The sequence below is a fragment of the Orycteropus afer genome, unplaced genomic scaffold (genome assembly GCF_000298275.1).
Source record: "Orycteropus afer afer isolate SDZICR_OR568_19922 unplaced genomic scaffold, OryAfe1.0 scaffold00070, whole genome shotgun sequence".
Taxonomy (NCBI): Eukaryota; Metazoa; Chordata; class Mammalia; order Tubulidentata; family Orycteropodidae; genus Orycteropus; species Orycteropus afer.
Genome location: NW_006921657.1, coordinates 3,507,155 through 3,525,278, shown reverse-complemented (window position 1 = coordinate 3,525,278; position 18,124 = coordinate 3,507,155). Strand labels below are relative to the sequence as shown.

General features: G+C 37.6%; 1 protein-coding gene across 1 annotated transcript in view; it reads right to left on the bottom strand.

The window, feature by feature from the left end:
- Positions 1-12,515: 12,515 nt before the first annotated feature.
- P4HA1 (prolyl 4-hydroxylase subunit alpha 1) overlaps positions 12,516-18,124 on the bottom strand; it is an 86,995-nt gene continuing 81,386 nt past the window's right edge. The window contains exons 12-14 of the mRNA XM_007940625.2: positions 15,565-15,633; positions 14,282-14,378; positions 12,516-12,586 (exon numbers count right to left, since the gene is read on the bottom strand). Coding sequence (XP_007938816.1) covers positions 12,516-12,586; positions 14,282-14,378; positions 15,565-15,633 — 237 coding nt within the window. The remainder of the gene's footprint in view (positions 12,587-14,281; positions 14,379-15,564; positions 15,634-18,124) is intronic.

Below are 18,124 nucleotides of genomic sequence, written 5' to 3'. Positions count from 1 at the left end.
TTTAGTGCTGCCTAGCATTCCATTGTGTGGATGTACCATAGTTTGGTCGGTCATCCACTCTTCCATCAATGGGCACATAGGCTGTTTCCATCTTTTTGCTATTGTACCTATTTAAGTTTTATTGAAATACAGAACCCAATACTCTAACTTACTAAGATCTTTTTAGAATCTTCACTCTGTCATCTAAAGTATTCACTAATTTGAGTCTTGTAATAATTTGACCAGCATGACTTTCTTTTTCCACAAAATTAATAAAAGTACTGAGTAGGTCAAGTCTGAGGAACAGTTTGAATACTCATTTATCTTTGTTAATATTTGTCCATTACATGATAAGTCTTCCAAACCCTATGATTTGATTTTGCTGTTATCCTATATCCTGGTTGATACTATTTTTCACCCACAAGGACAAGGAGTATTCATGTTAGTATGGATGACAGCATGAAAACCCTCATAGAAACCTAACGCGGCAGTAACTATTGGCCTCATTTCCCTTCGTTGTTGTCTTTGGTCACCATTGAGTCAGTTCTGACTCACGGTGACCCTACGTACATATAACAGAACTAAACGTTGCTCAGTCAGTGCACAGGCTTCATGATTGTGGGTATGCTCAAGTCCCGTTTCGGCTCCCGTGTCAACCCATTTCATTGAGGGTTTCTCTTGTTTTTGCAGACCCTCTACTTCACTGACCGTCATGTACTTTTCTAGTGATTGCTCTTTCCTGATGACGTATCCAGAGTGAGTTGAAGGCTCACTATCATTCCTTCTAAAGAGTGTTCTGATGGTATTTCTTCTAAGTTGACTTGTTCATTTTTCTGGCAGGCCATAGGACATTCAATATTCTTTACAAACACCACAGTTCCAATGCATCAATTCTTCTTCTGTCTTCTTTTTTCACTGTCCAGCTTTCACATGCATATGAGACAATTGAAAAGGCCATAGTTTAGATCAGGTGCACCTTAGTTACCTCTTTGCTTTTTTAAACTTTAGGTGGTTTTTTTGTTTGTTTTTTGCGTTTTCCCATCAACCATCCAAACTGTTACCCATTGAGATGACTCTGATTCATTGCAAGTCTAGGTGTTACAGAGAAGAACTGCTGCATAGGGTTTTTTGGCTGTGATTTTTACAAAAGCCCTGGTAGTACAGTGGTTAAGCACCTGGCTGCTAACACAAAGATTGGCAGTTTAAACCATCAGTCACTCTGTGGGAGAAAGATGGGGCAGTCTACTTCCATATAAGGTCACTGAGTTGAGTTTGACTCATGACATTTTTTTAGTCTTCACAGAAGCAGATCACCATGACTTTCTTTGGTGGCCTTGGTGAGTGGATTTGAACCGCCAATGTTTAAGTTAGTAGTCAAGTTCAATCTATTTGTGCCACCCGGGCCCATTCTGATTTCCCCTTAGTGCTCCTGAAAACACAAGTGAGCCTCACTTAAAAAAGATTAACAGTCAGTGGTTCTCAGATTTTATCACACCTAAGCAATCCCCTCATAATGACCCTCTCTGGTCAGAGAAGGAACTCTGGTAGTGCTAGTGCAGTGCTTAAAGCATTCAGCTGCTAACCAAAAGGTGGGCAGTTCAAACCCACCGGTTGCTCCGTGGGAGAGAGATGAAGCAGCCTGCTTCAGTAAGCCCTGGAAACCCTATGGGGCAGTTCTGTTCTGTTCTATATGGTCGCTATGAGTTGGAATCAACTCTGGAAGTGGGTTTGATATAAGAAATCCCGTGTGAGTTGGAATTGGATTCCTACCCAAGTCCCATCCCAAGGATTCTGATTGAGTAGGGATAAGATGGGACCCAAACTAACTCACTGCCATTGAGTCAATTCAACTCATAGAGACCCCCATTAGGTTTCTGAAGTGGTAAATATTTACATAAGTAGATTGTCTCATCTTCCTTCCGCAGACCGGCTGATGAGTTTGAACTGCCAGCCTTCTGGTAGCAGTTAAATGCCTTAGGCACTGCACCACCAGAGCTCCTTAGTGTACATTTCTACTTTAAGTACTACTTCAATGTTTTTAAATGAGACCTGAGGAGGAAGGAAAGGGCTGATAAGAAAAGGGATTGGGAAAGAATCTGAAAAGAAATATTCTGTGGTTCAAAGCATCAGGAAGTAAGAAAGCTTTCTTTACAAGTAGACTTAAGTCAACACCTGTAAACAGACAGGAGGATGGGTTCCCCTCTTTTAGACGTAAGCTGATAACTAGTTTAAACACCTATCTCCAGTGCTCTGACCACAGTAAACTATGAAGGTGACTGCAACTGTGGATCAGTGTGATTTGGAAATTCCAGAACCCATTTTAAAACTGATGTTTTTAAACATGCCTTATACAAACAAGAACTTAGTCACATTCACTTTAAGTGATCTTCATAAGGAACTGATGGTCCAAATCTATCATCCCAAGGAAAGAATGCTATGATTATACTGATTCTTGGTACATTATTTGCAAAGGTAAACAGTAATTTTTAATTGCTTCTGGCAATCCCATTATACTGCCACCACCTGTCAGTTTGTCATACTGTGGTGGCTTGGGTGCTCTTAGGAGGTGTTATACTCAGACTTGTTTTATAGTCTGCTCCCCCTACTCCGAGATCCCAATTGCAAAACTGAAACTTTCCTAATGCTGTTAAAAATGTGGAGGCACATGGAAACAATTAGTCTTAGTGACTGGTACACCATGCGATCCGCACCCTATACGACTGACTATGAGACCAGAAGAACTAGATGGTGCCCAGCTACCACTGTCAACCACTCGGAGGGGGATCTATGGAGGAGATCCTTGATTGAGAGGGAGAACAATGTGGAACAAAACTCAAAAAAATCATTTGGAAAAAAAAGGGGAGGACCAGGTTTGCTGGTCTGATAGAGCCTGGTGGAACCACTGAGACTATGGCCCCTAGCTGCCCTTCAGGTCTGGAATTGTACCCATACCCGTGGCTTCCAGCCAAACAAAAGACAGGCACATGAGTTGAACATTTACCTGAGGTAGATACATTCCTTGGAGAGAACAATCATGGGAGAAAGAAGGGCTGTTTATGCACAGGGAGACAGCTCAGGGGGTAGGAGTGCATGGAGGGAAGGAAACAGGGAAGAGGTAACTATGGGGAGGAAGTAGGAGGGGAGCTGTTGTATTGTGGTAAATTATAGTCAGTGTCATGAGAAAAAGTGTATGTGAGCTGTTGTATGGAAAGTGAATTTGCTCTGTAAATTTTCACCCAAATCACAATTTGAAAACAAAAATGTGGAATCAAACAACTTTTAGTATGTTAGAGCAATCCTACTTAAAGTGCTGGTTCTCAAAGGCATAAGGAGCTTGTATCACAATGTAAATCACAACACTGCTCTCCTCATCTAAGAAGTCTTGCTATGAGAAGTAACAGCTGAACTAAACCCTGTGCCTACCCATGTAGTTCATTTACATTTTGATTTAAGTTCCTTATCTCATTGTGGCCCAGTAACAAACCCAGAGCGGCTCATGTGCACTGCACTCCGTGGCACTGTTCTAGAGCACCTGTAGTATTACCTGACTTGAATGATCCACAGGCCATGCTCTCCATAGTGGTAAAAATAAAAAAGGAATATGGGAAAGATAACACTGATCATATTCAATAAGGACTGCTTTTTTTCCATCACATGATTAAACTCTAAAAGGTGTTTCATGTCACGGAACCTTAATTTTCTTGCCTTTTAAAAGTAAAGTAAAACAGAACAAAACTAAATTCAACTATTATGTAAATGATATAATCTGTTATGATTTAACAGCTGTAATAAGTTTTATTGCACAGGTATCAAAGGATATGATTAATACCAGTCAGAAGTTAACCATTATGTAGCTAGTTATTTTTCATGATTTAACCATGATATATCCAAAGTCATGTAAAACTTACATTGCAATACAGTTCAAGTGTATCTATGATTCTAAAGTAGATAGTATTGTTGAGCTGGAATCAAATCAATGGTAATGGAATTGGTTTTTTGGTTTGAAAATAGTACAATAATAATTCTGGTTCTCTGTGGACTTAAAATGTGAATGTCCTTCCTAAGAAAAATTGACTGAAGGTACAATCCTTATCCCCCAAAAGCTCTGAAATGTAAAAAATATACAAAAAAACAAAAACTCTATATTTAAAATGTTTTATTCTACACTCTTTAGTCTTTAGCCTAAAACAGATTTGTATTAGAAATAAAACTATTAGGACACTGGAAAGACCAAATGACAAAATCTGAGGATTTTCTTTTTCAGATTTTAGAGCTAATATCTTGCTCTCACTGCCATTGAGTAGATTATGACTCATAGCGACCCCCAGTGGGTTTCCAAGGCTGTAAATCTTTTTGATTTATGAAGCAGACTGCCTCATCCATCTTGCGCAGCGAAGCTGGTGGATTTGAACCACTGATCTTTTAGTCAGCAGCCAAATGCCTTAACCGCTATACCATCAGTGCATCTTAATGAGCTTGCTGAATACAGCTAATTTCAACAGAATAGTCTGTGGGAAGTCAACAAAGCCTGAAAAGGCAGAAGATGGAGAACTTCCACAGCTTTTGGCTATTCCTTTTATTTGAAATCTACAGATTGTATCTAAAATTTTATTAAAGTCAATGTGACTTGTTCTTGTTGGTAAAAGATTAGAATCTGTTTTTATATTTTGAAAGTTCTTAAAAATTAATAGTAAGGCAATATTGTTAGTCTTCTAGCATATCAGTGTGCCTGTGTAATATACATGGGCATTAGAATAGGAGTATGAGATCTATTTTACTTGATCTGTCTAGTTATTCAATAAATGGTACCCTCCAGTGCTGGCAATTCATTCTTTTCTCTCTTAGCCATCCAATATTGTTCCTACTGCTTTCAAGTCAATTCTGACTCATAGCAGCCTGATAGGACAGAGGAGAACTGCCCGCATAGGGTTTCCAAGACTGTTGATCTTTTTTTTTATTATTATTATTTTTTAAGTATATATTTAGGGAGCTCTGGTGGCATAGTGCCTAAGGCATTTGACTGCTAACCAAAAGGCTGGTGGTCTACTTCTGTAGACATACCATTTCGGAAACCCAAGGAGGGATAACTATGAGTCGGAAACAACTCAATGGCAGTGAGTTTGTTTTTTGGAATATATATTTATTATTATTCATATTTGCAGTGTTCCCTCCCCTGTATTCCTGCTCCTGATAACCAACAAAGAAAGTTTCCTTCCATATAGAAACCTTTCCTTGACTTTTTACAATAATGAACTAATACAATATTTGTCCTTCTGTGATGGACTTATTTCACTCAGCATAATGTCCTCCAAATTCATCCATGTTATGTGGTGTTCCCCAGATTCTACATTATTTAGTGTTGCATAGTATTCCGTCATGCATATGTACCATAGTTTGGTTCTCCATTCTTCTGTTGGTGGACACCTAGCTTGTTTCCATCTTTTTGCTATTGTAAATAGTGCTGTGATGAATATGGGTGTGCATGTATCTGTTCTCATCCTGGCTCTCACTTCTTTAGGATATATACCTAGTAATGGGATTGCAGGGAGCTCTGATAATGTAGTGCCTAAGGCACTTGACTCCTAACCAGAAGGCTGGTGGTTCAAACCCATCAGCCACTCCTCGGAAGGAAGATGGGGCAATCTACTTCCGTAGTGATGTTGTTGTTGTTATGTGTGCCTTGGAAACCCAAGGAGGGGTTACTATGAGTCAAAATTGACTCAATAGCAGTGAGTTTGGTTTGGTTTATAGGAGCTCTGGTAGCATAGTGCCTAAGGCACTTGACTGCTAACCAGAAGGCTGGAGGTTCAAACCCACCAGCCACTCCTTGGAAGGAAGATGGGGCAATTTACTTCCATAGTGATGCTGTCTCGGAAACCCAAGGAGGGGTTGCTATGAGTCGGGTCCAACTCGACAGCACATAACAACAACAACAACAACAACGGGATTGCTGGGTCAAATGCTATTTCTAATTCCAACTTTTAAAGAAATTGACGTACTGCTTTCCACAGTGGTTGCATCATTTGACAGTCCCACCAGCAGTGTATGAGAGTCCCAATCTCTTCACATCCTCGCTGGCATTTGTTATTTTCTATCTTATTGAACTTTGGTATTAGTGCTGAGGCCAGATGGTATCTCACTGTTGTTTTGATTTGCATCTCTCTAAATTTTAATGGCTAATGATCCTGAATATTTCTTCATGTGTGTGTTGGCTACCATAACATCCTCTTTGGTGAAGTGTCTATTCACGTCTTCTGCCCATTTTTCAATTGGATTGTCTTTTTGGTGTTGAGGTATTGGAGTTTTCTATAAATTTTAGAGATAAGTCCTTTGTCAGCTATGTCATTGATGATTTTTTTCCCCAATTTGTAGGTTCTCTTTTCATTCCTTTGGAAAAGTCTTTGAAAGCACATAAAAATTTAATTTTTAGAAGGTCCCATTCATCTAGTTTGTGCATTTTGGGTTATGCTTGACAGTCTATTTATGCCATAAATTAGGACCCCTAAACTTGCCCCTATTTTTTCCTTGAGGAACTTTATACTTTTAGGTTTCACATTTAAGTCTTTGATCCATCTGGAGTTAGTTTTTGTGTATGGTGTGAGGTACAGATCTTGTATAATAGATGTTGGCAAATAGATAACCCGTTTTGCCAGCACCATTTGTTAAAGAGACCATCTCTTTACCTATTTAATGGATCTCAGCCTTTTGTCAAAGATCAGCTGACCATTAGATTGATGGATCTATTTCTGGGTTCTCAATCTGTTCCACTGGTCTATGTGTCTGTCATTGTACCCATACCAGGCTGTTTTGAATACCGTGGCTGTATAGGTTTTGAGATCCAGGAGTGTGACACCTCCTATTTTGTTCTTCAGTAGTGCTTTGCTTATGTGAGATCTCCTTCCTTTCTATATAAAATTAGTGATTGGTTTTTCCATATCCTTAAATAATGTTGATGGGATCTGGATTGAGATTGCATTGAATGTATAGATTGCTTTGGGTAGTACTGACATTTTCACAATGTTCAATCTACTGTCCACGAGGATGGTATGTTCTTCCGTTTATGTAGATCTCCTATGGTTTTCTGAAGTAGTGTTTTGTAGTTTTCTCTGTACAGGTCTTTTGTGTCCCTAGTAAGATTTCTTTCCAAGTATTTTATTTATTTATTTACTGGTAGCTGTTGGAGCTCTGGTAGCATAGTGCCTAAGGCACTTGACTGCTAACCAGAAGGCTGGAGGTTCAAACCCACCAGCCACTCCTCGGAAGGAAGATGGGGCAATCTACTTCCATAGTGATACTGCCTCGGAAACCCAAGGAGGGGTCGCTATGAGTCGGGTCTGACATGATGGCAAACAACAACAACATTGTAAATGGTATTGATTTCCTTATGTCCTTTTCAATAATCTCTTTGCTGGTGTAAAGGAACCCAACTGATATTTTTGTATGTTGATCTTGTAACCCACCACTATGCTAAATCTCTCAATTAGTTCCAGTAGTTTTTTTTTTTTTTTTTTCCTGGTTTGGTGTTTTTTTTTTTGGGTTTCTTTGTATAGGATCATATCATCAGCAAATAAGGATAGTTTTACTTCTTCCTTGCCAATATGGATGCCTTTGATTTACCTTTCTTGCCTTATTGCCCTGGCAAGGACTTCCAATATAATGTTGAATAGAAGTGAAGATAAATGGCATCCTTGTCTGGTTTCTGTCCACAAGGGGAACAGTTTTAGTCTCTCTCCATTGAGAATAATGTTGGCTGTTGGTTTTGCATATATGCCCTTTACTATGCTGAGGAATGTCCCCTCTATTCCTATTTTGCTGAAAGTTTTTATCAGGAATGGGTGTTGCATTTTATTAAATGCTTTTTCTGCATTGATTGATATTATCATGTGGTTCTTTTCCTTTGTTTTATTTATGTGATGGATGACATTGTTTTTCTAATGTTGAACCATCCTTGCATACCTGGTATGAACCTCACTTGGTCATGATGTATTTTTTTGATATGTTGTTGGAGTCTATTGGCTAAAATTTTGTTGAAGATTTTTGCCTCCATATTCATGAGGGATATTGGTCTGTAGTTTTCCTTTTTAGTGATAATGTCTTTCTGGTTTTGGTATAAAGGTTACGCTTGCTTCACAAAATGAAGTTGGGAGGATTCCATCCTTTTCTATGCTCTGGAATAGTTTGAGTAGAATTAGTGTCAGTTCTTCTCTGATTGCTTGGTAGAATTCTCCAATGAAACCTCTGGGCCAGGGCTTTTTTTCTGTTTGTATTTTTTTTTTATGACCTGTTCTATTTCTTCTTTTGTTATGGGGTTCAAATTTTCCACCTCAGTCTGTGTTAGTTTAGGTAAGTAGTATGTTTCTAGGAATCTGTCCATTTCTTCTAGATTTTCAAATTTGTTGGAGTACAGTTCTTCATAGTATCCTCATGTTATCCTTTTCATTTCTATTGGTTCTTTGTGACATTGCCCAATTTGTCTCTTATTTGTGTTATTTGTATTCTCTCCCTCTTTTCCTTTGTTAAATTTGCCAGTGATTTTTTTCAACTTTATTAATCTTTTAAAAAAAAAAACAACTTCTTGTCATTGATTGTTTCTATCGTCTGTCTTTCTTGTTTTATTGATTTCTGCTTGAATCTTCATTATTTCTTTTCTTCTGGTGACTGTAGGCTTTTTTCTTTGCTGCTTTTTTTTTTATGATTTTTGGAGATGTTGTGTTAAGGTGTTGATTTTGGCTCTTCTTTTTTGATGTGTGCATGTATTGCTGTAAATTGGCCTCTGATTACCGCTTTTGCTATGTCCCAAAGATTTTGGTATGGTGTTTTCATTCTCATTTGATTCAAGGAATTTTTTATTTTTTTTATTGTGATTTGGCTGAAAGCTTACACAGCAAATTCATTTTTCATACACTTTTCATACAAAGTTCACATACTTTGTCTCATAACATTGGCTGCAATTTCCCACAATGCAATAGCTCTCTTCCCACTTCCTCCTCATAGTTACCTCTTCCCTGTGTCCTGCCTTCCCAGCTGTCTCCTTGTGCATACAAAGCCCTTCTATTCTCCCATGATTGATCTTTCCAAGGAGTGTATCTACCTAATGTAAATATTCAGTTCATATGCCCATCTTTTGTTTGGCTGGAAGCCATAGGAGTAGGTTTAATTCCAGACCTGAAGGACAGCTAGGGGCCATAGTCTCAGGGGTTCCACCAGGCTATATCAGACCAGCAAACCTGATTCAAGGAATTTTTTAATTTCGTTTTTTCTTTCTTCTATTACCCAGTCATTTTCAAGAGGCTGCTACTCAGTTTCCATGTGTTTGCTCTTTTTCCATTGTTGATTTCTAATTTTATAGCATTGTGATCTGAGAAGGTGTTTTGCAGTATTTCAATGTTTTTTAAATTTATTAAGGCTTCCTTTATGGCCTAACATATGGTCTATCCTGGATAATGTTCCATTTGGACTGGAAAAAAAATAGATATTGTGGTGTTGTTGGGTGAAGTGTTCTGTAGATGTTTATAAGGTCAAGTTGTTGGATCGTATTGTTCAGTTTCTGTGTCTTTGTTGAGTTTTTTTTTTTTTTTTCTAGTTGTTCTATCTTTGATTGAAAGTGGTGTATTAAAAGTCTCCTATGGCTGTGGAGTCATCTATTTGTCTTTTCAATTCTGTTAAAATCTGATTTATGTATTTTGGGTTTCTTTCACTGGGTCCATAGATATTTATCATGGTTATATCCTCTTATTCAATCAATACTTTAATCATTATATAATGTCCTTCCTTGTTTTTTATGGTGGTTTTTGGCTTAAAGTCAATTTTATCAGAAATTAATATTGGCACTCCTGCTCTCTTATGGTTGCCATTTGCTTGATATATCTTTTTCAACCTTTGATTTTTAGTCTATTTTTGTCTTTGTCTCTAAGGTGTGTCTCTTGTAGACAGCATATTGATGGGTTATGTTTTCTTATCCAGTCTGCATCTCTCCATCTCAAGTGGTGCATTTAATCCATTGACATTCAGTGTAATTACTGACAAGTATGAATTTGTTACTGGCATTTTGTTATATGTTTTTCCCATGGTGTTGCCTCCCATATGTCCATACTGTCCCTGGCAAGCAGAGCCTATTCTTAGGTCCCTGGAATCTGAACAAGAATGCTGTCATTTTAGATATACAATATGGCCACCAGTTATAAACATTCAAAATGGCTGCACCCTCCAGACAACTGAAAGTCCATAGCTCAGTTTGTCTCCTTCTTCACTTTTTCCCTCTTTAGTCATCAGCCACCAGCACAGTTGTCCATGCAGCCCTTGGTGAACAGGGCCAATTTTTATGTTAAGTCCCAGGTCCTAACACCACTTGGAAATATTCAGGCTGTCCATGCCATCAGGATAGCTGACAGTCCGCAGCTCTGTCTGTCTCCTTACTCACTGTTTTCATTCAGGTTCTTCTAGTAGTTGGGGTTTAATCCACTTCTGTATCCTTCCTTTCAAAGTACAGGGCTCCAGGATTATCTTCTATGTCAACTGGTTTCTCTTATTTTGTTGAAGAGGGTCTGTGTAGCTGTCTGCCTATTTCACCATCTTACTGGAAGTCCTGTGGGCTTTTTTTTTTTTTTTTATCATTTAAAGAATAGGTAAAAAAAAAAGTAATACTTTCCAAAGCGAATTAACCAAATTCTCCCTTAAATATTTAAATACTGCATAAAGGATCAAAATCTCTTGGGTGAACTAGGATTCACCATAAGAAATGTAAAAAGTTAGGCTTCATGGTTAATTAATATACTTCATTAAGTTCACAGCTTTACATTACCACTATATGTTTGAGTAAGAGAAGTCTTACGTACCATTGCTGTAATGACACTGTAACCATACTAAAGTTGTAGAGCTCCATTTGAAGGGACCACAGTGTTGACTGAGTAACTTTATAGTTTCAGAGAACCTAAATTTTTCTTCCATAACAATTTCTATTTTGTAACATGTGAGTGAAGAAAAAAATAAGAGTACTAAAAGAACAAAACCTATATCCCATGTACTACAGGAATAGCATACATTAGATATAACCTGCTATTCTTATCTACCACCCAGCTATCAGTTTGTCAGACTACAGTGGCTTTAGTATTGCTATGATGCTGGAAGCTATACCACCAGTATTTCAAATACCAGCAGAATCTGGGGGACAGGTTTCAGTGGGGCTTCCAGACTAAGACAGACTAGAAGGAAAGCCCTGGGGACCTACTTCTAAAAATTAGCCATTGAAAACCTTTATGGATCACAACAGAATATTGTCTGATATAGTGCTAGACCCTTGGTTGGAAGGCACAACACGTGAGTCCCAAAAATGAACCCAACCATACCAATGATCATGAAGATGGTGCAGAGCCAGGCCAGGTTGGGTTGTGTTATACATAAGGTATATGAGTTGGAGCTGCCTCCACGGCAACTAATAACAAACATTTCTATATCATGCAGTCAGATTCACACATGAAAAACACCACACAGAAAACAGAAACATTTTTTAAAAAGATTTAAGATCATAAATAGGTCATTGTCGTCACAATACATTTCAGAATTGAAAAACAAACATTTTGGCTGTTTAGGCAAAAGATTTTTTTTTCCATATCAATTCCTTCATCATTGAAAGGACTTGTGCATGTTAAAATTTCCAGTCTCTTAAGGCACAATATTTATTTAAACAGAATGCTAATGTCACCACCCTTTGTAGCAGGAATAAGAGGCAAGGTATTAGCAATAAGGAAACTGGCAAATTCTATGGGCAAATTCATCAGTCATTTAAGGAACAGGAGACAGAAACAGACTTAGTGATGAACATTTTAGTTAAGAAGGTCCAATGTGGTTATCTAAGACATTGTGTTAAAATTTTTAAAAAATCAAAACAGATTTAGTTCACCACAGAGGATCTATGAGAGAAGAGAGGAATTAATAAAACAGAGAATATTTTTTTTCACAAAAGGCCTGGGAGAAAAAAAAAATCAACCTAGAGTTGTGTATGGAGGGGCAAACACCATATGGAACCAAGATTAGAGTCCTAGTTTATACTAATCTTCAGACAGTCAGAAAATGAACAGAGTAAGGCTAGGTAACATCATACCCAAGTACACACTGCAGGCATCTGTTCCCTAGTCACCTGTCCCATTCTTAGTCTACCACCCGCCAACTGAGATGCAGTGAAATAAGACAACTGGATGCTTAAATTGTACTTTTTTATCCAACCAAAAAGTTCTTCAAAATATAAAAGTGAAAACTGCTCATTTTTAACCCTGACTTGTTTTGTCCTCTGTGATACCCACTGAACTTTAAGGTATTATATGTACAAAGTATGTAGTGATTTAATGTGTCCTTTAAAAGAAAAAAAACAAACCCCAAAACCCCACAAGGTTAGTGATTGTCCACAGATGAAACATGGGATGAAGTTCATGACTGAATCGATCATGGAGTGTTAGTCAACTGTAAACTCTTGAAAGTTAAGACTGGATACACGTGTATCAGACACAGAACACAAAAGGAGAGCAAGGGAAGCCTGTTTGTCATTCCAATTCTGACAAGGTGCATGGTCTTCGAAATTCCTGTCCACGTTCATGGAGCCATTTATTGGATACTGTGAGAGAAAAAAAATCATTATTTTCCCTCTGTAATTAGAATTTAATTAACGCTAAGAGTTAAGTCTATAACAAAGTTTCAACATGGACTAAAACTTCAAGACCAAAACTACATAAAAGCAGATGCTACTTTGGCAGTCTGTTAGAAACACAGAAGATGAGATATTTTTAAAAAGTGCTTGAAAGTCTACATAGGTGCCTTTCCTAAAGCTTCCAGTGTTTAATGTGTGGCTTGAAATGCGACACAAATGCAATTCAGATAGAACAAAACACTGTTTTACCTCTTTTCAAAGCACAACCTTCGAAATATAAAGACAGTTTAAAAATCAACCCAGTCTCTACTCTAAAGGAGCAACTCATTACTACTATATGCTCATTAAGTTTCCTTGGTTTCAAGAAACCTTTTTTCTAATGTATCCTAAAAGAAATTTATTTTCTTCTCCTTCATCTCCTGTTTCATAGAACCTAGTGAACGGTATCAGCATGCATAAAATATCTAATTTTTATTTATTTTACTTTTTTTGCAGTGTTCCCTTCCACCCATGGTGACCAACAAAGAAAATTGAATAATTCTTAACTCCTCTTCTTCCTTTTCTTCATCGAAACTTATCAATCTTCTTTTCATGTCTCTTGAATCCATTCTTTGTTTTCCAATCCTTTTGCTGCTGCCTTAGTTCAGGCTTTCATCATTGCTCCCTTAGACAACGGGAACCAGCTTTCTAAACTAATCTTTGCCTCACTACCCTCTTCTCAGTCTAGTCCAGTGGTTCCAAAACATGATAATCAGCAGGGAGATTTGAAAAATCCTGATAATCAGGCCTCTGCTCTTCATCTTGTTATGTCCAATAGAGCAGCTGCCAGACACAGGGCTACCAAGGGTTATAACATGGCTCATGCCACATATTGAAATGGATATACTGGATTAAGTCAATATTGTTAAAAGTCATTTCTCCTGTTTTTTACTTTTTTTTAAATGTGACCAAACCTGACTTGCAGGATTCTCAAAAGAGTGAATGCCTCCTTAAATTTTCACTAGCTTCACCCTAATCCTGGCCTTAGTCCTTAACATTTCTGCAAAAATCACTTACTCAATCTTTAGGACCAGATTTAGAAATTAAGTTTTGAAGAAGGCTCCCAAACTTAGCCTGTTTTTATCTTTGTATTAGTATGTACTACATTGTACTCAAATTTATCTATTAGTATGTCTCAAGTAAATTCTGATCATTTTGAGGGAAAGCCATTGTTCTATTCAACCTTAAGGCAATTAATGTTTCTTGGAATAACAAGTAGAAATAAAGTTAAAAATAAAATTTGCTATCAAAATCATCCACTCCTCGGAAGGATGATGGGGCAATCTACTTCCGTAGTGATACTGCCTCGGAAATCCAAGGTGGGGTCGCTATGAGTCGGGTCCGACTCGACGGCACACAACAACATCATCAAAATTATATGATAAAGAATTAGACCACATTAGAGCAAATGAAACAGATATGCATTTATTAAATGAAAATTTATGTTAATATCAGAAACATGGTTGGTTGAATCCCTTACAGTATTAAAGTCCTATTAGACTAAGTCTGTGGGGATTTTTGTTTTGTTTTCTTGTAAGATGTCAATTATAATAGTTTTCAAAATATGGTACAAAAATCAAATATGGAAGAAAATTATATTCAGAGAATACAGGAAATATTTACCCCATTTGTTTCCAACTAGCACTGGACAGGCTGCATGCCGTGTACTATAATCTCCTTCTCCACTGGCAAAAAGATTATACCAGAAAACAGCAGTTCCCTGTGGAGAACAATACACAACATAATCCCAAAATAAAATGCTAGGTTATCACTTTCTGCAATACTTACATTTTCCTCTGTTCCTATAGAAGGAAACATTGTGTTACATATTCCTCTACTACAAAATGTGATTATGTATCTCTTTAAACATTTTTCTCAAGCACTTGAGCAAGTTAAATACCACTTCTCAAGCACTTGAGAAAGTTAATACCACAAAGCTGCTTGACAAAAAGGGCATCTGTTAAAAAACAAAGCTAACAAATCTTACAATAGCAAGATGGCAGGCAAACATCATATGGAACCACAGTGCAGTGAATTACTTAATACAGCCCCTCTAGCCATAGTCTTGGTAACTCCCACCAGATGGCTGGATGGGACTATGCAAATGAGGTGCTTGTGGCCCACCACAGGGGCTGGATAGCTTGCCAATAAATGTAAATAAGGTACATGGCACCCTTGTGGGGATGGAACCAATGAAATAGCATGGAACCCTAATGAGAGGACTGGTCAGTTTCGTCATCTTGCTAGGCTTAAAGGGAAAGAGAGAAAAAGAGCTGTAACAGATGGTGGCCCAGCTGTAGCAAGAGTGATACTGGAGCAGGACAGCAAGGGCGCAGCAGCAGAGGTGAAGAAGCTGTCCTGACTGAGGAACTGCATGTTGAGTTGTTTCTGTTACTGCCAAGTTGATCCTAATCCTGAGTTGTACCTTCTACTTCTCTAATAACCCACTTAATTTTAAGTATGATTTGTGAGTCCTGCGAGAACTTGAAGCCAAGTACTGAACCCAAAGGCAGGAGGAAGAGTACTGAGGGGAGAGGAAGAGGCTGATGCTAAGATGATAGAGTGGTGCAACAGTTTGGACAAGTTGGAGATCTGGTACATCTTTCATCTCTGCCTCATAGGAACCAGATTTATACTGATACTTATAAAAGAAATTATTCATTTAGGAACCCATTTTTAGGAATGAAAAATTTAAAATATTAATCCCTGGTTTTTTATTACCTCTAGATATTCATGGCAAATTATGTCATAAAAATACTCAAAATTTTACCTAAGGATAATACAATCCTTATATTACCTTTTAAAATGTAATTCATTAATTAGAACATGAAATACAGGTACACCTCTACTTCAGGGAAAAATAAAAAGAGTAAAAAAATTGAAAATAATAAACAAGCCAGGTTTACCTTTTTGGGCCAAACACTAGCTCCTACTTCAGGAAAAACAGTGGCTCCTCCTGCTGACACATCACTCATCTGTACAAGACAAGAGGGTATTTATTATCAAAAGTGCTGGTAAAATATGCCACTGGGAGGAGAATTTTATATTGAATACTAGTATATCAGAATATCTGGACTTCTGCTTACGTAGCTGGGTTTGTGCATGCTACTCAGTTTCTCAAAAACAAAACAACATGCTATTTAGGCTTAAGCACATGAGTGATAAAATTATAACTGAATGCAAAGGAAGGATTAACAAAAAGTCAGAAAGGAGGCTGCAGATATAATTAGGGATAGTCAAAGATAAAAAGAAATGACTTATAATATAGAGATAAAAATATACATTTTATTGCAATGAAATGCAATATATATTATTGCCATGAGGGCAGGATTTTTTTATTTTTTTATTTTTGCAGTGTTCATGAGGGCAGGAATTTTATTTGTTCATTTCTGAGTCTTCAGAGTCTAGAAAAGTAGCTCGAGTAGTATGTGCTCAAGAAATATTTATTTAAATAAATGAATTTAAGTAAGATAGAAACAATGTCAAGAGAAAAATAATCATCAACTAAAATCAGTTGTCATTTCTCATGGAAGGAAATCAAACATATATTAACTAAAAATTAGGATATTTAAGAATTACATAAAGTCATAAAGGCAATCAACTATAAAGACTATATAACTGTATTAGAAAAAGAAGAGTGTATGCATTGAGGAGGGGCAAATACTCTAACATACTGATCCTGAGCCACATAATACGGCAGCAATATTCATAAAGCAGAGAAATATGAGGAGAAATAGAAACAAAGAAAAGGAAATACTAATCACTCTTAAGCATCTGAAAAAATGTTCAACCTCTATAATAAGGGGAATGAAAATTAAAACCACAATTAAGTGCCAATCTTAAAGTGAAAGATGTGAAGATCAGAAAGTAATGACAAACATATCACACTAGAGGTAGGCTATACATTGGTAAAATTCACCTCTACAAAGTATACAAGACTTCACAGCATGAATTTTATATACTTACCAGTATCTCTCTTGGTTTTCCCTTTATGACATTTCTCTATTACTTTTAATTTATTTTATCTTAAATATATCTTTTTCAGGTACCTTAAATCCTTTTTAAAGAGCTCGGGTGGTATAGTAGTTAAGGCATTTGGCTGCTAACCAAAATGTCTTTGGTTCAAACCCATCAGCTGCTCTAAGGAAGAAAAGATGGGGCAATCTGCTTCCATATAGATTTACAGTCTCGGAAACCCAATGGGGGTCGCTATGAGTCAGAATCCACTCGATGGCAATGAGTGTTTTGTTTTGTATTGTTTTCTTAAAAAAAAAAATCCTTTTAAGAAGCTCTGGGGGCATAGTGGTTAAAAGTATTCAGCTGCTAACCAAATGGTTGACAGTACAAGCTGCTCTGTGAGAGAAAGATGAGGCAGTCTGCTCCTGTAAAGATTTACAGCCTTGGAAACCCTAATGGGACAGCTCTACTCTGTCCTATAGGACCACTATGAGTCAGAATTGACTCGATGGCAGTGAGTTTATTTTTTTTTTTTCTTTTAAATCCTTTTGGAAACAAGATGGAGTTGTGAGAGGAGTGGAGATAAGGCAATAAGGAGGGAAGGCAGGGGGGCAAAATAGGTTAACTACAGGGAAGGAGGAATATAGAGAAATGGAGAAAGGGAAGGAGGGGAAGAAATAGAGGAACTAGGAAAAAAGAGACAAAAAGGCAGGTGACAGGAAGAAAGGAAGAAAACAGAGACCAATAGGGAATAGATGAACAGAGGCTGGTAAGGAGTATGACTGAGAGATTCTATAGAAAGCAAGAGATGCAAAGTTTCATGTAATTCAAATGGGGGACAGGAACAGGGGATAAAAGAGCAATAAAATAAACAAAATTAAGCTTAGATATAAAATGTATCTTATAAATTAACAAAAGTTACAACATTGTGGCAGACTGTTATTTTTCAAATATAATATATTCCATCCTACATGTTCTTCTTACAATGTGACAGTGACATTCTTCTCAAATGGGAGGGTCTATGTCCCCTACTCTTGAACCTGAAAGACCTTTGTAATCGCCTTAATTAAGAGTGCAGCAGAAGGGACACTATGTGATTTCTCAGGGTGGTGTTGTTAGATGCCGTCAAGTCGTTTCCGACTCATAGCGACCCCATACACAGCAGAATGAAACACTGCCCGATCCTGCACCAGCTCCACGATCCCTGCTATACTTGAGCCCATCATCACAGCCACCGTGTCAATCCATCTCGTGGAAGGCCTCCCCCTCTTTTGTCGACCCTCCACCTTACCAAGCATGACATCCTTCTCCAGGGAATGGTCCCTTCTGACAACATGACCAAAACAGGTGAGACAAAGTCTGGCCATTCTCGCTTCCAAGGAGCATTTCAGGTGCACTTCCTCCAGGACAGATCTGGTTAGTTCTTTTAGCAGTCCATGGTACTTTCAGCATTCTTCGCCAGCGCACCACAACTCAAAGCATCAACTCTTCTTCGGTCTTCCTTATTCA